This window comes from Neoarius graeffei, chromosome 13 (genome assembly GCF_027579695.1).
Source record: "Neoarius graeffei isolate fNeoGra1 chromosome 13, fNeoGra1.pri, whole genome shotgun sequence".
NCBI lineage: Eukaryota > Metazoa > Chordata > Actinopteri > Siluriformes > Ariidae > Neoarius > Neoarius graeffei.
In genome coordinates, this window is record NC_083581.1 from 1836065 (window position 1) to 1851738 (window position 15674).

Below are 15674 nucleotides of genomic sequence, written 5' to 3' on the forward strand. Positions count from 1 at the left end.
CTCAGTCCATCAGTCCCTCAGTTCATTAGTCCATCAGTCCCTGAGTCCCTCAGTCCATCAGTCCATTAATCCATCAGTCCCTCAGTCCATCAGTCCCTCAGTCCATCAGTCCCTCAGTTCATCAGTACATCAGTCCCTCAGTCCATCAGTCCCTCAGTCCATTAATCCATCAGTCTCTCAATCGATCAGTCCCTCAGTTCATTAGTCCATCAGTCCATCAGTCCCTCAATCCATTAGTCCATCAGTCCCTCAGTCCTTTAGTCCATCAGTCCTTCAGTCCATCAGTCTCTCAGTCCATCATTCCCTCAAACCATCAGTCCATTAGTCCATCAGTCCCTCAGTCCATTAGTCAATCAGTCCCTCAGTCTATCAGTCCCCCAGTCCCTCGTTCCATTAGTCCATCAGTCCATCAGTCCCTGTCCATTAATCCATCAGTCCATCAGTCCCTCAGTCCATCAGTCCCTCAGTTCATTAGTCCATCAGTTCATCAGTCCATCAGTCGCTCAATCCATTAGTCCATCAGTCCCTCAGTCCCTCAGTTCATTAGTCCATCAGTCCCTCAGTCCATCAGTCCCTCAATCCATTAGTCCATCAGTCCCTCAGTCCATCAGTCCCTCAATCCATTAGTCCATCAGTCCCTCAGTCCATCAGTCCACTAGTCCATCAGTCCATCAGTTTCTCAGTCCATCATTCCCTCAATCCATCAGTCCATTAGTCCATCAGTCCCTCGTTCCCTCAGTCCATCAGTCCCTCAGTCCATCAGTCCCTCAGTCCATTAATCCCTCAATCCATCAGTCCCTCAGTCCATCAGCCCCTCAGTTCATTTGTCCATCAGTCCCTCAGTCCATCAGTCCCTCAGTTCATTATTCCATCAGTCCCTCAGTTCATTAGTCCATCAGTCCCTCAGTGCATCAGTCTCTCAGTCCATCATTCCCTCAATCCATCAGTCCATTAGTCCATCAGTCCCTCAGTCCATTAGCCAATCAGTCCCTCAGTCTTTCAGTCCTTCAGTCCCTCAAGCCATTAGTCCATCAGTCCCTCAGTCCATCAGTTCCTCAGTCCATCAGTCCCTCAGTTCATTCGTCCATCCATCCCTCAGTCCATCAGTCCCTCAATCCATTAGTCCATCAGTCCATCAGTCCCTCAGTCCGTCAGTCTCTCAGTCCATCATTCCCTCAATCCATCAGTCCATTAGTCCATCAGCCCCTCAGTCCATTAGTCAATCAGTCCCTCAGTCCCTGTCCATCAGTCCCTCATTCCATTAGTCCATCAGTCCCTCAGTCCATTAATCCCTCAGTCCCTCAAGCCATTAGTCCATCAGTCCCTCAGTCCATCAGTCCCTCAGTTCATTAGTCCATCAGTCCCTCAATCCATTAGTCCATCAGTCCCTCATTCCATCAGTCCCTCAGTCCATCAGTCCATTAGTCCATCAGTCCCTCAATCCATTAGTCCATCAGTCCCTCAGTCCATCAGTCCCTCAATCCATTTGTCCATCAGTCCCTCAGTCCATTAGTCAATCAGTCCCTCAGTCCATTAGTCCATCAGCCGCTCAGTCCATTAGTCAATCAGTCCCTCAGTCCCTGTCCATCAGTCCCTCATTCCATTAGTCCATCAGTCCCTCAGTCCATTAATCCCTCAATCCATTAGTCCATCAGTCCCTCAGTTCATTAGTCCATCAGTCCTTCAATCTATTAGTCCATCAGTCCCTCACTCCATCAGTCCCTCAGTCCATCATTCCATTAGTCCATCAGTCACTCAATCCATTAGTCCATCAGTCCCTCACTCCATCAGTCCCTCAGTCCATCAGTCCATCATTCCATTAGTCCATCAGTCCCTCAATCCATTTGTCCATCAGTCCCTCAATCCATTTGTCCATCAGTCCCTCAGTCTATTTGGCAATCAGTCCATCCGTCCATCAGTCCATCAGTTCCTCAATCCACCAGCCCATCAGTCCCTCAGTCCATTCGTCCATCAGTCCATCAGTTCCTCAGTCCACCAGCCCATCAGTCCATCAGTCCCTCAGTCCATCAGTCCATCAGTCCCTCAATCCCTCAGTCCATTAGTCCATCAGTCCCTCAGTCCATCAGTCCCTCAACCCATTAGTCCATCAGTCCCTCAATCCATTAGTCCATCAGTCCCTCAGTCCATCAGTCCATCAACCCCTCAGTCCATCAGCCCCTCGATCCATTAGTCCATCAGTCCATCAGTTCCTCAGTCCATCAGTACATTAGTCCATCAGTCCCTCAGTCCATCAGTCCCTCAGTCCATTAGTCCATCAGTCCCTTAGTCCATTAGTCAATCAGTCCCTCAGTTAATCAGTCCATCAGTCCCTCATTCCATCAGTCCATCAGTCCCTCAGTCCATCAGTCCCTCAATCCATCAGTCCATCAGTTCCTCAGTCCATCAGTCCTTCAGTCCATCTGTCCATCAGTTCCTCAGTCCATCAGTCCATCAATCCATTAGTCCATTAGTCCCTCAGTCCATCAGTTCCTCAGTCCATCAGTTCATTAGTCCATCAGTCCCTCAGTCCATCAATCCTTCAGTCCATCAGTACCTCAGTCCATCAGTCCCTCAATCCATTAGTCCATCAGTTCCTCAGTCCATCAGTTCCTCAGTCCATCACTTCATTAGTCCATCAGTCCCTCAGTCCATCAATCCCTCAGTCCATCAGTACCTCAGTCCCTCAGTCCATCAGTTCCTCTGTCCATCAGTCCCTCAGTCCATCAGTCCCTCATTCCATCAGTCCCTCAGTTCCTCTGTCCATCAGTTCATCAGTCCCTCAGTCCATCAATCCATCAGTCCCTCAGTCCATCAGTCCCTCAGTCCATCAGTCCCTCAGTCCATCAGTCCCATCTGTCTGAATGTAGAAGGAATGCAGTGAGAAGAAGCAGTAACATATCCACTGCAAAAATATCAAACATAATGAAGTTACACCTCTTGATTTAATTTAAAAAATGATGTATCAGTAATAGAGTTTTCATTTTCAGAATAAATGATATTTTTCCTGCTGTGTTCTTGCACTTTTCCTGGTGATGTTTTCAAGATAGATTTTTACCTTTCTTTTTAACATTTTTTAAAAACTCACTTCAGTTTTATTGTTGTATTTACACATCATTAACTGAATCATAAAATGTTTTGTTTCGTTCCAAGGAAAAGGTAAAAACAAAAAGGTTTGAATATTAGTGGCTTCGCTTTTACTCTGACCTCAGAATATTCACTTCCTTAAAATGCAGATTTTTCCTAAAATATTGAATGAAATCCTGATAGCTGAATTTCTGAATTTTTTAAAGAATTTTTACAAATCTTTATCTGTTTTAATACTTTCATCTTGTATATAATGTGCACCTGTAATTAATTCTGGATTCTGATCCGAATATGTTAGTTTCTATAGTAACAGCTCGTGTGGACACTCCACATAGAGTTTTTTTTGTTTTTTTTTTTAAATCAGTGACATGGTGAATATTTCTGTTAGTGGACATTTGTTTATTTAACACGTCTGTAAGGATGTGTCTGGTGTTAACCCGTGGTTACAGTTCACACAGTTTAATTTGCAGAGCCCATGATTTTTTTCTTTCAGGAGGCATGTTTCATCACACTGTGTTTAATATTCCAGTCAGATGGGCTTAACTCTAATAAACCTCTCTGTAAAACCACATGAGTGCAATTCTACATTATAACTACAATCATTACTCACTACATTAACGTGCCGCGTCGGTGTGCTCCACAGGGCCAAAGTGTTCCGAGGAAAAAAGCTGCAGGGAGATTATGAGATCCGGGTGGAGCAGGTCAGTTTGAAATAAAGTGATGTTTATCCTTTATTTATTAGGATTTATGATTAATATGCTGTATGAATTAATTTCTTTATTCTAGGCTGAGTTTCATGACATCAGTGTGGTGTCTCAGGTGAACGGGATCTGCAACGTGGCCATGCAGGTCCTCAGGAACGGGACGAAGGTGGTGCGGTGAGTCTACAGACGCACAGATGCATTATTTAACGCATAAATAATTTAATCCATTTATGCATAATTATTTATTCAGAAGTTAAATAAAGTGTGTTCTCACTGAAGATTCTAAAACTACAATAGTGCTTGTGGTTCTAGTTCAGTTTTCACCAAATTGTGCAACGACACTATTGTTTGTTCCTTTACAACACATAAAATAAAATTTGACTTTCAGATTTGTTTTATCTTCCTAAATCCCCTAATTAGTGTTACAAAATAAAAATAAAAAACAATGCAGAAAACTTCCTAAAAAAGTGTAATTTAATAATATACACAGCACACGCCTTCTAATTCAGTGTTTTTCTTTATTTTTATGAATTAAGTCACTTCTTGTCTTAAAGTGATGATGGATGTCGTTTCTCTTTACTTAGTTGTTCAGTTCTTGACATAATATAGATTACTACAGTTGTGTTATAGGGCTATTTTTAGAGAGTATTTTTATTATTTACTGTTTGATCTCAAACGCATTAAGAAGGTGAGAAACTCGTCCACTAATGACCTTTTGACGAGACACAGCTGTGAATTGAAAAGCGTTCCAGGTGACTCCCTCATGAAGCTGGGTAAGAGAATGATGATAGTGTATAAAGAGTCATCGAGGGAAACGCTGGATACACTGAAGAATCTCAAATATCAAACACTTTTTTTAAACACATTTTTGTTTACCACACAATTCCAGATACGTTCCAGATGTTATTTCACAGCATTGATGTCTTCAGTTTTGTAGAGAATCATCACAATACAGAAACACCTCTGAATGAGTAGAGTAGGGGTGCACAAACTATTGACTGTTTCTGTATCTTACCTACTGACCACAGCCTGATAAACACAACACATAGAGGAGTAAAAGACCTCAAGAATGAACACTGCGTGTTTGAGATCTAATACATTCTTTGCTGTTGAAATATTTAAAAAAAATAAATAAATCGTGTGACTGATTTGTAGCTTCAGTTGGATTCGGGGGCCAAATTTAAATAATGTGTAAATAAATATCTTACAATGTCTCACTGCATTGGTGTGAGTTCAGCTGAAACACGATGTGTGTGTGTGTGTGTGTAGTCTGCAATCAGCCCACTGCCTGTATGTCTGCTGCAGGATAATTGTGTTGCTTTAATGGATGGAAGAAAAAAAAAACACATCACATCGCCCACACACACACACGCACACACACACACACATACCCACACCCACACCCACATGCACACACAGATGGTTGGGAGCAGTCCAGCATTGTAATTAGCAGAAGAAGAAGTGTTCTGCACGAATCCCAGCTGGTGAGAAGGTTGAGCTCAGAGCGCAGGGCAGCTATGATACAGCGCCCCCTGGAGGAGAGAGAATTAAGGGCTGTAGCCTGTACTGCAGACACTGGTATAGTCCTGTCTCCAGTGTCAACTTTCATTTCACCTGTCAAGCAAATTATTTATTATAATAAATAATTTAAATATTAGAGCAAATGGGCGGCACGGTGGTGTAGTGGTTAGCGCTGTCGCCTCACAGCAAGAAGGTCTGGGTTCGAGCCCCGGGGCCGGCGAGGGCCTTTCTGTGTGGAGTTTGCATGTTCTCCCCGTGTCCGCGTGGGTTTCCTCCGGGTGCTCCGGTTTCCCCCACAGTCCAAAGACATGCAGGTTAGGTTAACTGGTGACTCTAAATTGAGCGTAGGTGTGAATGTGAGTGTGAATGGTTGTCTGTGTCTATGTGTCAGCCCTGTGATGACCTGGCGACTTGTCCAGGGTGAACCCCGCCTTTCGCCCGTAGTCAGCTGGGATAGGATCCAGCTCGCCTGCGACCCTGTAGAAGGATAAAGCGGCTAGAGATAATGAGATGAGATGAGATGAGATTAGAGCAAATATTAAACACAAAAGCACATCTCAGTTAGAAGATGCAAATACAAAGGCCACGCCTCCTTCACTGATACAGAGAGGCCATGCCTCCTTCACTGATACTAAGAAATAGAGGCCACACTCCTTCACTGCTATACAGAGACCACGCCTCTTTCACTGATACACAGAGGCCACGCCCCCTTCACTGATAATAAGACGCAGAGGCCACGTCTCCTGCACTGATACACAGAGGCCACGCCCCCTTCACTGATAATAAGACGCAGAGGCCACGTCTCCTGCACTGATACACAGAGGCCACGCCCCCTTCACTGATAATAAGACGCAGAGGCCACGTCTCCTTCACTGATACGCAGAGGCCACGCCTCCTTCACTGATAATAAGACGCAGAGGCCAAGTCTCCTTCACTGATACACAGAGGCCACGCCCCCTTCACTGATACACAGAGGCCACACCCCCTTCACTGATAATAAGACGCAGAGGCCACGTCTCCTTCACTGATACACAGAGGCCACGCCCCCTTCACTGATACACAGAGGCCACGTCTCCTTCACTGATACACAGAGGCCACGCCCCCTTCACTGATGATAAGACGCAGAGGCCACGTCTCCTTCACTGATACACAGAGGCCACGCCCCCTTCACTGATACACAGAGGCCACGTCTCCTTCACTGATACACAGAGGCCACGCCCCTTCACTGATAATAAGACGCAGAGGCCACGTCTCCTTCACTGATACACAGAGGCCACGCCCCCTTCACTGATAATAAGACGCAGAGGCCACGTCTCCTTCACTGATACACAGAGGCCACGGCCCCTTCACTGATAATAAGACGCAGAGGCCACGTCTCCTTCACTGATACACAGAGGCCACACCCCCTTCACTGATACACAGAGGCCACGTCTCCTTCACTGATACACAGAGGCCACGCCCCTTCACTGATAATAAGACGCAGAGGCCACGTCTCCTTCACTGATACACAGAGGCCACGCCCCCTTCACTGATAATAAGACGCAGAGGCCACGTCTCCTTCACTGATACACAGAGGCCACGGCCCCTTCACTGATAATAAGACGCAGAGGCCACGTCTCCTTCACTGATACACAGAGGCCACGCCCCCTTCACTGATAATAAGACGCAGAGGCCACGTCTCCTTCACTTTGACTGATAGGCACCAAAATTTCTGTGAATGTTTTGTTCTAAACGTCTGCGTTACTCCTCAGGTCTTTCAAGCCTGACTTTGTCCTCATTCGCCAACACGCCTTCAGCATGACAGAGAATTCTGATTTCCGGAACCTGATCATCGGTCTACAGTACGCAGGAGTCTCCAGCATCAACTCTCTCCAGTCCATCTACAACATGTGCGATAAACCGTGGGCGGTGAGTCGCTTTACAAAACCACGCGGATATCACTGATGGGGTGAAGTTCTCTATGAGGAGAAATGTGTGTGTGTGTGTGTGTGTGTAATGTTTCTGGAAGGAGTCTCCAGTGTCAGCGCTGTGAAACAGTCAGAGGTGAAGCTGTCAGTTTACGTTTTCTGACTCTTCAGGACAGAGCAGTTTGGTAACATGATGAACCGCGGGATTTTAATTTTGTCTTATTAACGTCAAGAGAGAGAAAAGAGATGCTGATGAGCAAACGACTGTTTATAGCTGCTATAACTTCAGAGCGAACAGGAACTAACTTATTTTAATCACATAAAAAATTACTTGTCCTTTTAAGAAACAGAAATGGCACTCAGTGGTAAGTTGCTGTGGCGTAAGTGGAATAAAACACTCGGAGACATGCGGAGAGAGGAAATTTTTTCCCCCCGATTTTCAAACTGCCGCTCCTGCTGCATCACAGGGCCACGGAACACACTCAGAGGAACGTGCTATCTGCCCTCTTCCACATACATGAACTCAAAGATGCTCATGATTGGCTAGTGTCACTGTGATTGACAGGAAAGAGAGAGAGAGAGAGAGAGAGAGAGAGAGAGAGCGATGCCCCTCCCACCCAGACAGCAGGACTGATTTTGCCCTCTTTGACTCCCGGCCGTGGCATTGTTAGGATTTAAACTCACAATCACCAGACGATAGCGTGAACACTATTCCACCGCGCAACTACGACAGTCTGTCACGCCATATTAATCAATTCCAAAACAAAGCTGGTCAATCAGGACAAAAGTAATGGCACCCTATAAAAGGAGGAGGAGTTAGTGTGTGTCTATGGTAGCCTACGTGCTACAATGGCTGAGCTGCGTAACTGGAAGATTTACTGCACACCGTCCTTAGGAGGCGCTCTTTCACCAATTTTGTCATTTTCAGAGTTTTGTGGCTAAATGTCAACGCTGTGAAGGCGCTTGCTAATTACTGATGTTTATCACCAGAGACCAACAGAATCTCATTTACCCGAATGCTTGTAAATCTGGTGGGAATTTTACTTCAGAAACATTTACACACTGCTTTATTAAAATATGAATAAAAGAGTTTTAATCGTTTTATTTTATTTTTGAACAGAAGCCGAGTCAAATGAGAGATGATGATTGTGTAGTGATTTGTGTGACGGCTGTGTTTTATTTGCGGTCCGCAGTTTGCTCAGCTGATTGGCACACACAGGAAACTGGGAGCTGAAAAATTTCCGCTGATTGAACAAACCTACTACGCAAACTACAAAGAGATGGTGAGAGGTTTATTTATTTACTTACTTATACATTCATAGATTTTTTTATAGACACCTACAGGAGTCTCAGTGAGGTGCAGATTATTAACTGAACCTCAGCGCAGTGACACCAAAAGGGAAAAAAATCAGTAAGTCATACTTTTATTTTGATATTCTCTAGGTAACCATGCCAACCTTCCCTGTGGTGGTGAAAATTGGACACGCCCACTCCGGGGTGGGTAAGGTATGTGCCACCTCAACCTCTGAAATACACACGCTCTGAGAACAGGGAGAACCTGTCAGGGTCCTTTGGGTGTTTCTCAGAAGAAAATGTAGAACCTGGAAACAAAATGTTCCGTTAGACCCGTCGGAGGATTTCAGCCCAGAGTTACCCAAAGGTTCTTAGTATTAAGAAGAAAATAATGAGCAATAATTTGGAGTTTGTACCACACACACACACACACACACACACACACACGCACACACACACACACACACACAGAGAGAACATAAAGGTTCTTTAAGGGTTAACAAAATAAACTAACAGTGTAGCTTCTTAAAAAGAGATCTACTGCCAAACCTTTCTGACAGGAAGCCATGCTGTTCCATATAGAACCTTTAATGGACAACCAGATACATGAGTGTACATACAGTCAACTCCAGAATTATTGGCACCCTTCAAGAAAATAAGCAAAAATTAACATATAAAATGAACGTGTACAATATTATGAGTTTAAACATATTATAAGGACAGTCTAGAGCTTTTAATCATATATATAATGAACAGTTATTCCCTGAGATCGAGTCATACATGAGCTGATAGCTGATGAGGCACGTAGCACCGAGATTGAGTGGAATAACTGTTTAATTCTCTCCACATTTACTGGATTTTGAGAAACAGAACATTTTTATTTTTTGCAAATTTGATAAATAAAAACTTTATACAAAACGCCAGACAAAATAATTTCCACTTAGAATGTAAACAAACCGGTGAAACGGCAGGAGTGATTTGTGAAAAATGTGATAATTTTTGAAAAATAAAAAAGAGGCGTTCTTACCATCAAATACTTTTATTCCATATTTTGTTGCTTTTTTGTGGTTTTGTTTTCGAGTAGAGTTTTTATTTCATCCTCGGTTGGTTCAGTAACACGCGCCACCATTTTGTTTTTCTCTACTCATGGTATATGAGCTGATATCCTAGTAGTAGAATAGCCAATCAGAGCATGCGATTGCTCATATCCAGTGAATGTGGAGAGAATAAATAACTATATAATGCTCTCACAGAGTTTCTGGAGACTGAGAATAATTTATTTGTTCCAAAAGTGAACACTTGCCAAATATTTCTTACAACGGGTGACTGTTTTTCCTTTGTTTTTGGAAAAAATATTGACTTGCAAAATAATGTGATATATATTATTTATAAATTATTAAGTATTTTGCTAGAGGAAAAAAATCAAATATATTTGTAACTGTTTGAGTAAAAACATGCAAATAATTTTTGGGTAAAATGTATTTGATACAGTAAATTCTGCCCATCATTTATTTTTGATAAACAGAACACTTTTCCTAACCAACTAAATAACTAGTGAAATTAAATAATTAATGAATTAATGTGCTGATAATTGTGGAGTACATGTCGATAATATCAGTTTTGTCACAGAAAGTGTTATTTTTATGTTTTTAACGCCTGTGTGCAGGTGAAAGTTGACAATCACTCAAAGTTCCAGGACATCGCGAGCGTGGTGGCCCTCACACAGACCTACAGCACGTCCGAGCCCTTCATCGACTCCAAGTACGACATCAGGATCCAGAAAATCGGAAACGACTACAAAGCCTACATGTAAGCACAGCAGTCACAGTGAACATATCCCCGTTATTTTATTTTATTTCAGATAAAGATGAACTCATTTTATTTCATTTCGGTGGCTGTGTTTTAGGAGAACCTCCATCTCAGGAAACTGGAAGTCCAACACAGGAACAGCCATGCTGGAGCAGGTGGCCATGACGGACAGGTAACGCCATCACTTCCTGTTTAACATAAATTAAATTCAGTCTAATTTTTAAAATTGTTAGTACAGTGTGAATGAGTATTACATGGTGTGTGTGTGTGTGTGTGTGTAGGTATAAGCTGTGGGTGGATACGTGCAGTGAGCTTTTTGGGGGTTTGGATATCTGTGCAGTTAAAGCCATTAATGGTAAAGATGGAAAAGATTACATCACTGAGGTATGTTTACCACTGCACTAAATCTGCTTTTATTACCTCTTTATTACCTGATTATTTTCTGTTTATTGTTTATTACAGTCACCTGAAACTTTATTACACAGATTACTGAATTTAAATGTGCAGAATGTCAGTGTGAAATTTGTCACTGCTGTAAATTTCTCCAATCATGTTCCAGTATGCAAATTATTTGTACACTGAGGGGAAGGGGGTGGGACCTGAAGGCTTGGGGCCATTTTCTAATTAGCATATTCATAAATCTGGGTTTCTTCATTCGCTTGTAACTGTAGGAATGGGTTTTCTGAATCGGCCACAATTAAATACAGGAATAAACACACTCCTGAAAACAAGTGGTTAGGGAATTTTTTTTAAATGATTATTCTTTCCCTTCTTTTTATTTTATTTTATTTATTGGTCTTTTATTATTATTATTATTATTATTATTATTATTATTATTAATTTATTTGTTCTTTTATTCAGTCAATATTTTTAATCACTGTGTAAAATTGTGAGAGATGTGATGATCGATCTGGATGGTGATGCGCAAGTTGCTGTTCTATTATTTGTAAAATTATTCAAGTATAATTATTTTGCTTTTTTTTTCTTGTACTTGTTTAATTTGCAGCTGAACTTAGTTTTGTGTTACTGGAGCAACTGATGAGTAAAATTCCTCTGAAGTTAAATTTTACTTTGGCCAAAAGAAAAAAAAATCTTTTTATTGTGACTCCAGGTTACAGCTTCTTCCATTGCTAATACTGTCATTATCTTACTATAATTATTCATGCTTTAGAAAGATGTTAAAAATGTAATCATGTTCCTGAGTTGTGCAACAGAAAACTATGATTTGAGAACCTTCTACTGGCATCCCAGCCGTCTGTGGCCTGGAGCCCTGGAGTATAGGATTAATCCCCCGTCTGTGTGGGTGGGACGGCTTTATTCACTCTGCTGTCAATCACAGTGACACTCATCGCTCATGGCTAACCTTCTCTGAGCTCGTGTTTGTGGAAAAATAATAAATAACAGAAGCCGTGTTGTGGTTCAGGTGGTCGGCTCGTCCATGCCTCTGGTTGGAGATCATCAGGCTGAAGACCGGCAGCTCATTGCAGATGTGGTTATAACCAGGATGAACCAGGTCATGTCTCAAAACCCGAAGAGACCCACCACCATCCAGCCTTCACAGGTACACACACACACACACACACACACACACACACACACACACACTTTACTCCAAGTGATTGGATTCGTGACTCCCTCATGAAGCTGGTTAAGATAATGCCAATAGTGTGTAAAGCTTCATCAAGGGAAACGCTGGATGCGCTGAAGAATCTAAAAAACCAAACATATTTTGTTTTTGAACACATTGTTTTATTTACCACATGTTCCAGATGTTATTTCATCATTCTAATGTCTTCAGTTTTGTCGAGAATAATCACAATACAGAAACCTCTCAATGACTAGAGTAGGGGTGTACAAACTTTTGACTGGTGCTGTATATCTGTAGTTATGTATAATATTTATATTAAATACACAAACTATATTCACGTCATTGTGAGCTGGGAGTACCAGTGTGTTGGAGTCGCTGATTCTTTCCCTCCGTTACTGTTTCAGAACGTCGCTCAGAAGGACACAGGGCCGGACGGGAAGAAGACGCCGTCTCAGAAAGCTCCTCAAGGCTGTTTACAGTACATTCTGGACTGTAATGGAGTCGCAGTGGGACCCAAACCGGTCCAGGCCAACTGAGAGAGAGAGAGAGAGAGAGAGAGAGAGAGAGAGAGAGAGAGAGATGGCCACCTGGCCTGGGGCTGAGATCTTCACACAGATCAGCAGATTGAAATGAGATGAGACTGTGTGTGTGTGTGTGTGTGTGTGTGTGTGTGTGTGTGTGTGTGTGTGAGAGAGACCTGGTTGTGTTTTATCCCCTATGCAGTATCAGTGTGTCGCTTTAGTTGTGCGCTTGTGCTGGTCGCTTGTTATTTGTGTGTGAAGCGGTCGTTAAGTTCAGGGCTGTCTGTAATTAATAACGTGGTGTTTATAACAAGCAGATCATTAACTCCGAGCTCAGTGTTGCTTTTCTCCTGCCCTAATTACCATCATTTTCATTTTTCTTCTCCTCGTTTTGTCTGGATCGGTGTTTAGACTCGTCACGACTCTGTGTTCAGTGTAAGCGTGAAGAGAGATGAGTTCCTCACTTTAGTTTTGCATGAGCACTTGTTGGGAGTCGAGAAGCTTTTTGTAAAATTCACATTTCAGCTCAGTGGAACACATGGGTGATGCTGTGGCTGTGTGAGTGACGTCATCAGCTGGAGTTTATCAGTCGTTTCACATCAGTGGATCATTATTGTAGATTTATAATAAAGTCAGATTTTTATTTACCCACTGAGTCATTAAACAGAACCAACTCTGGGTTTTTCTACCATTTTAAAGTTTAAAAACGTCTCTAAAATGACAGACGGTTATGATTAAATATTACGCACATGGCAGCAGACTATTTAGGAAAAACATGAGAGTTTTAGAAGTTTATTATAGTGATGCACCGAAATTGAAATTAAACAAAACACTGGACCAAAAAAACAAAACAAAAATAATAATTCCGTGTGCAAGTCAATAACAATAAAACCCCACTTTTATTATTATTATTATTTCATGTTGAATAAATTCCAATAATTATATATTTACTCTGTATTTACTTTATATTAACTTGTAATAAAGAATTATAAAATAATAATAAAAAAAAGACATTTCAATAAAGTATTAGTTTTAGTGTTTAACTTTTTCGTTACGATGTGACAGTTGTATAAAGAAATGTTTGCGGTTTTCTAACGCTGCATTTAATTTTATTTGAATTTATTATTTGATTGCAATTATTGTCTCTGCCAAGGAGGTTTTATTTTCAGTGCCATTTGTTTGTCTGCCTGTAAGCAGGATCGCAGAAAAACCTACTGACCCGATTTGAGTGAAACTCGATGGAGCCGATCCGAGCCGCGGAATTTTTCACTTCGCTGAAGATAGCGATGATTTCCCGGATACGACATTCGTCCAGGGTGGAAGTTTGAGCTCAACAATGTCATCCGTCTTAAAATCCAGTAGATGGAAGTTTGTTCAACAGCGCAAAAACATAACCAGTGTAGAAATGCGATAACTCAATATCAGAGCTCACATTCACGGGTCTCAGTAAAACTCTGGGATACACATGTAGGAACAAAATTCAAATCGCTCTGGAAATTGATTCAGACATAGAAAGTGGGTGTGGTTACAGATTTACATTGCATATAAAATTCGACTGTTGTCCTTGGCGGAGGTCGGCGCTCTCTGAGTTCACGTCGAGTTGGCTGGGTTTTTGTGTGAAAAACACTTTTTGCGTTCTACTTGATGAAAAAGATTTTAGATAAAATGGAAACTTAATATAACAGAGACCACCTTTTTCATACTATGTAATTGTTCCATGAAGACATTTTTACCTGAATGTTTTTGTCTTTTTTGAATTTAGCTGTGTTTCGTTATGCCTGAAAACAATTTGTTCTTAATTTTGGTCAGAAGTAATCCGTGGACAGAGTTTCAGTGCATCACTCGCTTGTTGGACAGTTTGTAGTAGGATTTAGTTTTCTAAATAGAAATTAAAAATAGACCAAAGATTTTACACTTTCCCCGTGTATTATCTATTAAAATATTACTGAATAATTAGTGGGATTTATTTTCACGGCAGCTTGGATTCTGGCAGATTTTTGGCTGATTGCACTGAAGTTTCGACGCCGTGCTGTAGAGCTGCGATCAAACTCCAAACAGAATCTGTGAAATGATTCGATGATTTGTGTCGAACTCGACACGGACGGTGATGTCGTAAGCCATATGATCAGGAGGCGACGGCGCTCGTGCGAGCGAGTGTGACTGATGAGAGCTCGCAGGTGCTGAAGGTTTGCGTTACTGCCATTCTTTACATTTCTGCCTTATTTCACCAAACAATAAGTGCAATATATCTCTGTGTCTATTAATATATTTATATTTACGTCTGTGTTAATAATCACAGCCAGATTAATGACTGTAGAGCTAAAAGCCTGTATTTGGGACTCGGCCCTGTGGATCGATGTAGTGTATCTTTGCTCTTTTCTTTTCTGTGAATCCAGAGCGCAGGAGTTGCAGTGATGCATGAGAGATTGGAAATTAACGTGCTGTAACATGAACATGTGTGTGTTGATGTTGACAATAACACTGTAAATGTCTGTTAATGAACTTCAACAGCGAGCTTCAGCAAGATATTAACATTCGTGTCTTTGGTTTAATACTAATACAGATGTTATATATAATGTCTTCTTTAAAACATTTTATATATATATATATATATATATATATATATATATATATATATATATATTAGTACTGTTGTGATAAATATAGCGCATGACAGTATTCAGTATTTGACTGAAAGTGTATATTTCTATCTCTAATCAGTTGTTTGATTTTGTTGTGAGTGTGTAATGTACTCGTGTGACTCCAGAAACACATCCACAAAGCTGTGCTACTATTTTCAGCTATAAATATAAAATATATGGATTTATTATAATATAGTATCATATTACACTCTAAGGATCAAGGTCAAGTTGAAGTGAATCTTTAGACGAGTCTGATCATTTTTCATTGTTTGTTGAATTGAGATTTTGAGAGCAGATTAATGACGGTGTAAAGAAACATCACTTTACATCTTACCTTCTGAGAAAGAACTTTAAATCCGTTACAACAGTCTGAAAAAAAAATCCCAAATCAAATATCAGTGCGTTTGTAATGTAAGAGCTTCCTTTCTCACAGGCAATAAAGGTCACATTGCAATATAAATCTGATCCGTCTCAGTGTTTTCTTTACTTACAGTCAATACACATGATGCAAAACTAACAACTAACACTATTTACACATTGAAACAAGGTTTACTGATTAAATCATATCAAGTAAAATATCTTGAATCTTATCACATGCACATAGG

General features: G+C 41.3%; 1 protein-coding gene across 3 annotated transcripts in view; it reads left to right on the forward strand.

The window, feature by feature from the left end:
- syn2a (synapsin IIa) overlaps window positions 1-15674 on the forward strand; it is a 61528-nt gene that overhangs the window by 40112 nt on the left and 5742 nt on the right. Inside the window, exons 2-11 of one of the 3 annotated variants that reach the window (XM_060937095.1) lie at window positions 3728-3785; window positions 3871-3962; window positions 7061-7217; window positions 8410-8499; window positions 8660-8722; window positions 10176-10318; window positions 10416-10490; window positions 10600-10702; window positions 11742-11879; window positions 12311-12462. In XM_060937095.1, coding sequence (XP_060793078.1) covers window positions 3728-3785; window positions 3871-3962; window positions 7061-7217; window positions 8410-8499; window positions 8660-8722; window positions 10176-10318; window positions 10416-10490; window positions 10600-10702; window positions 11742-11879; window positions 12311-12442 — 1051 coding nt within the window. In that variant the 3' untranslated portion in view covers window positions 12443-12462. Of the gene's footprint in view, window positions 1-3727; window positions 3786-3870; window positions 3963-7060; window positions 7218-8409; window positions 8500-8659; window positions 8723-10175; window positions 10319-10415; window positions 10491-10599; window positions 10703-11741; window positions 11880-12310; window positions 12463-15674 lie in introns of those variants that run through there. The other 2 variants (XM_060937096.1, XM_060937097.1) reach the window with 2 other exon arrangements.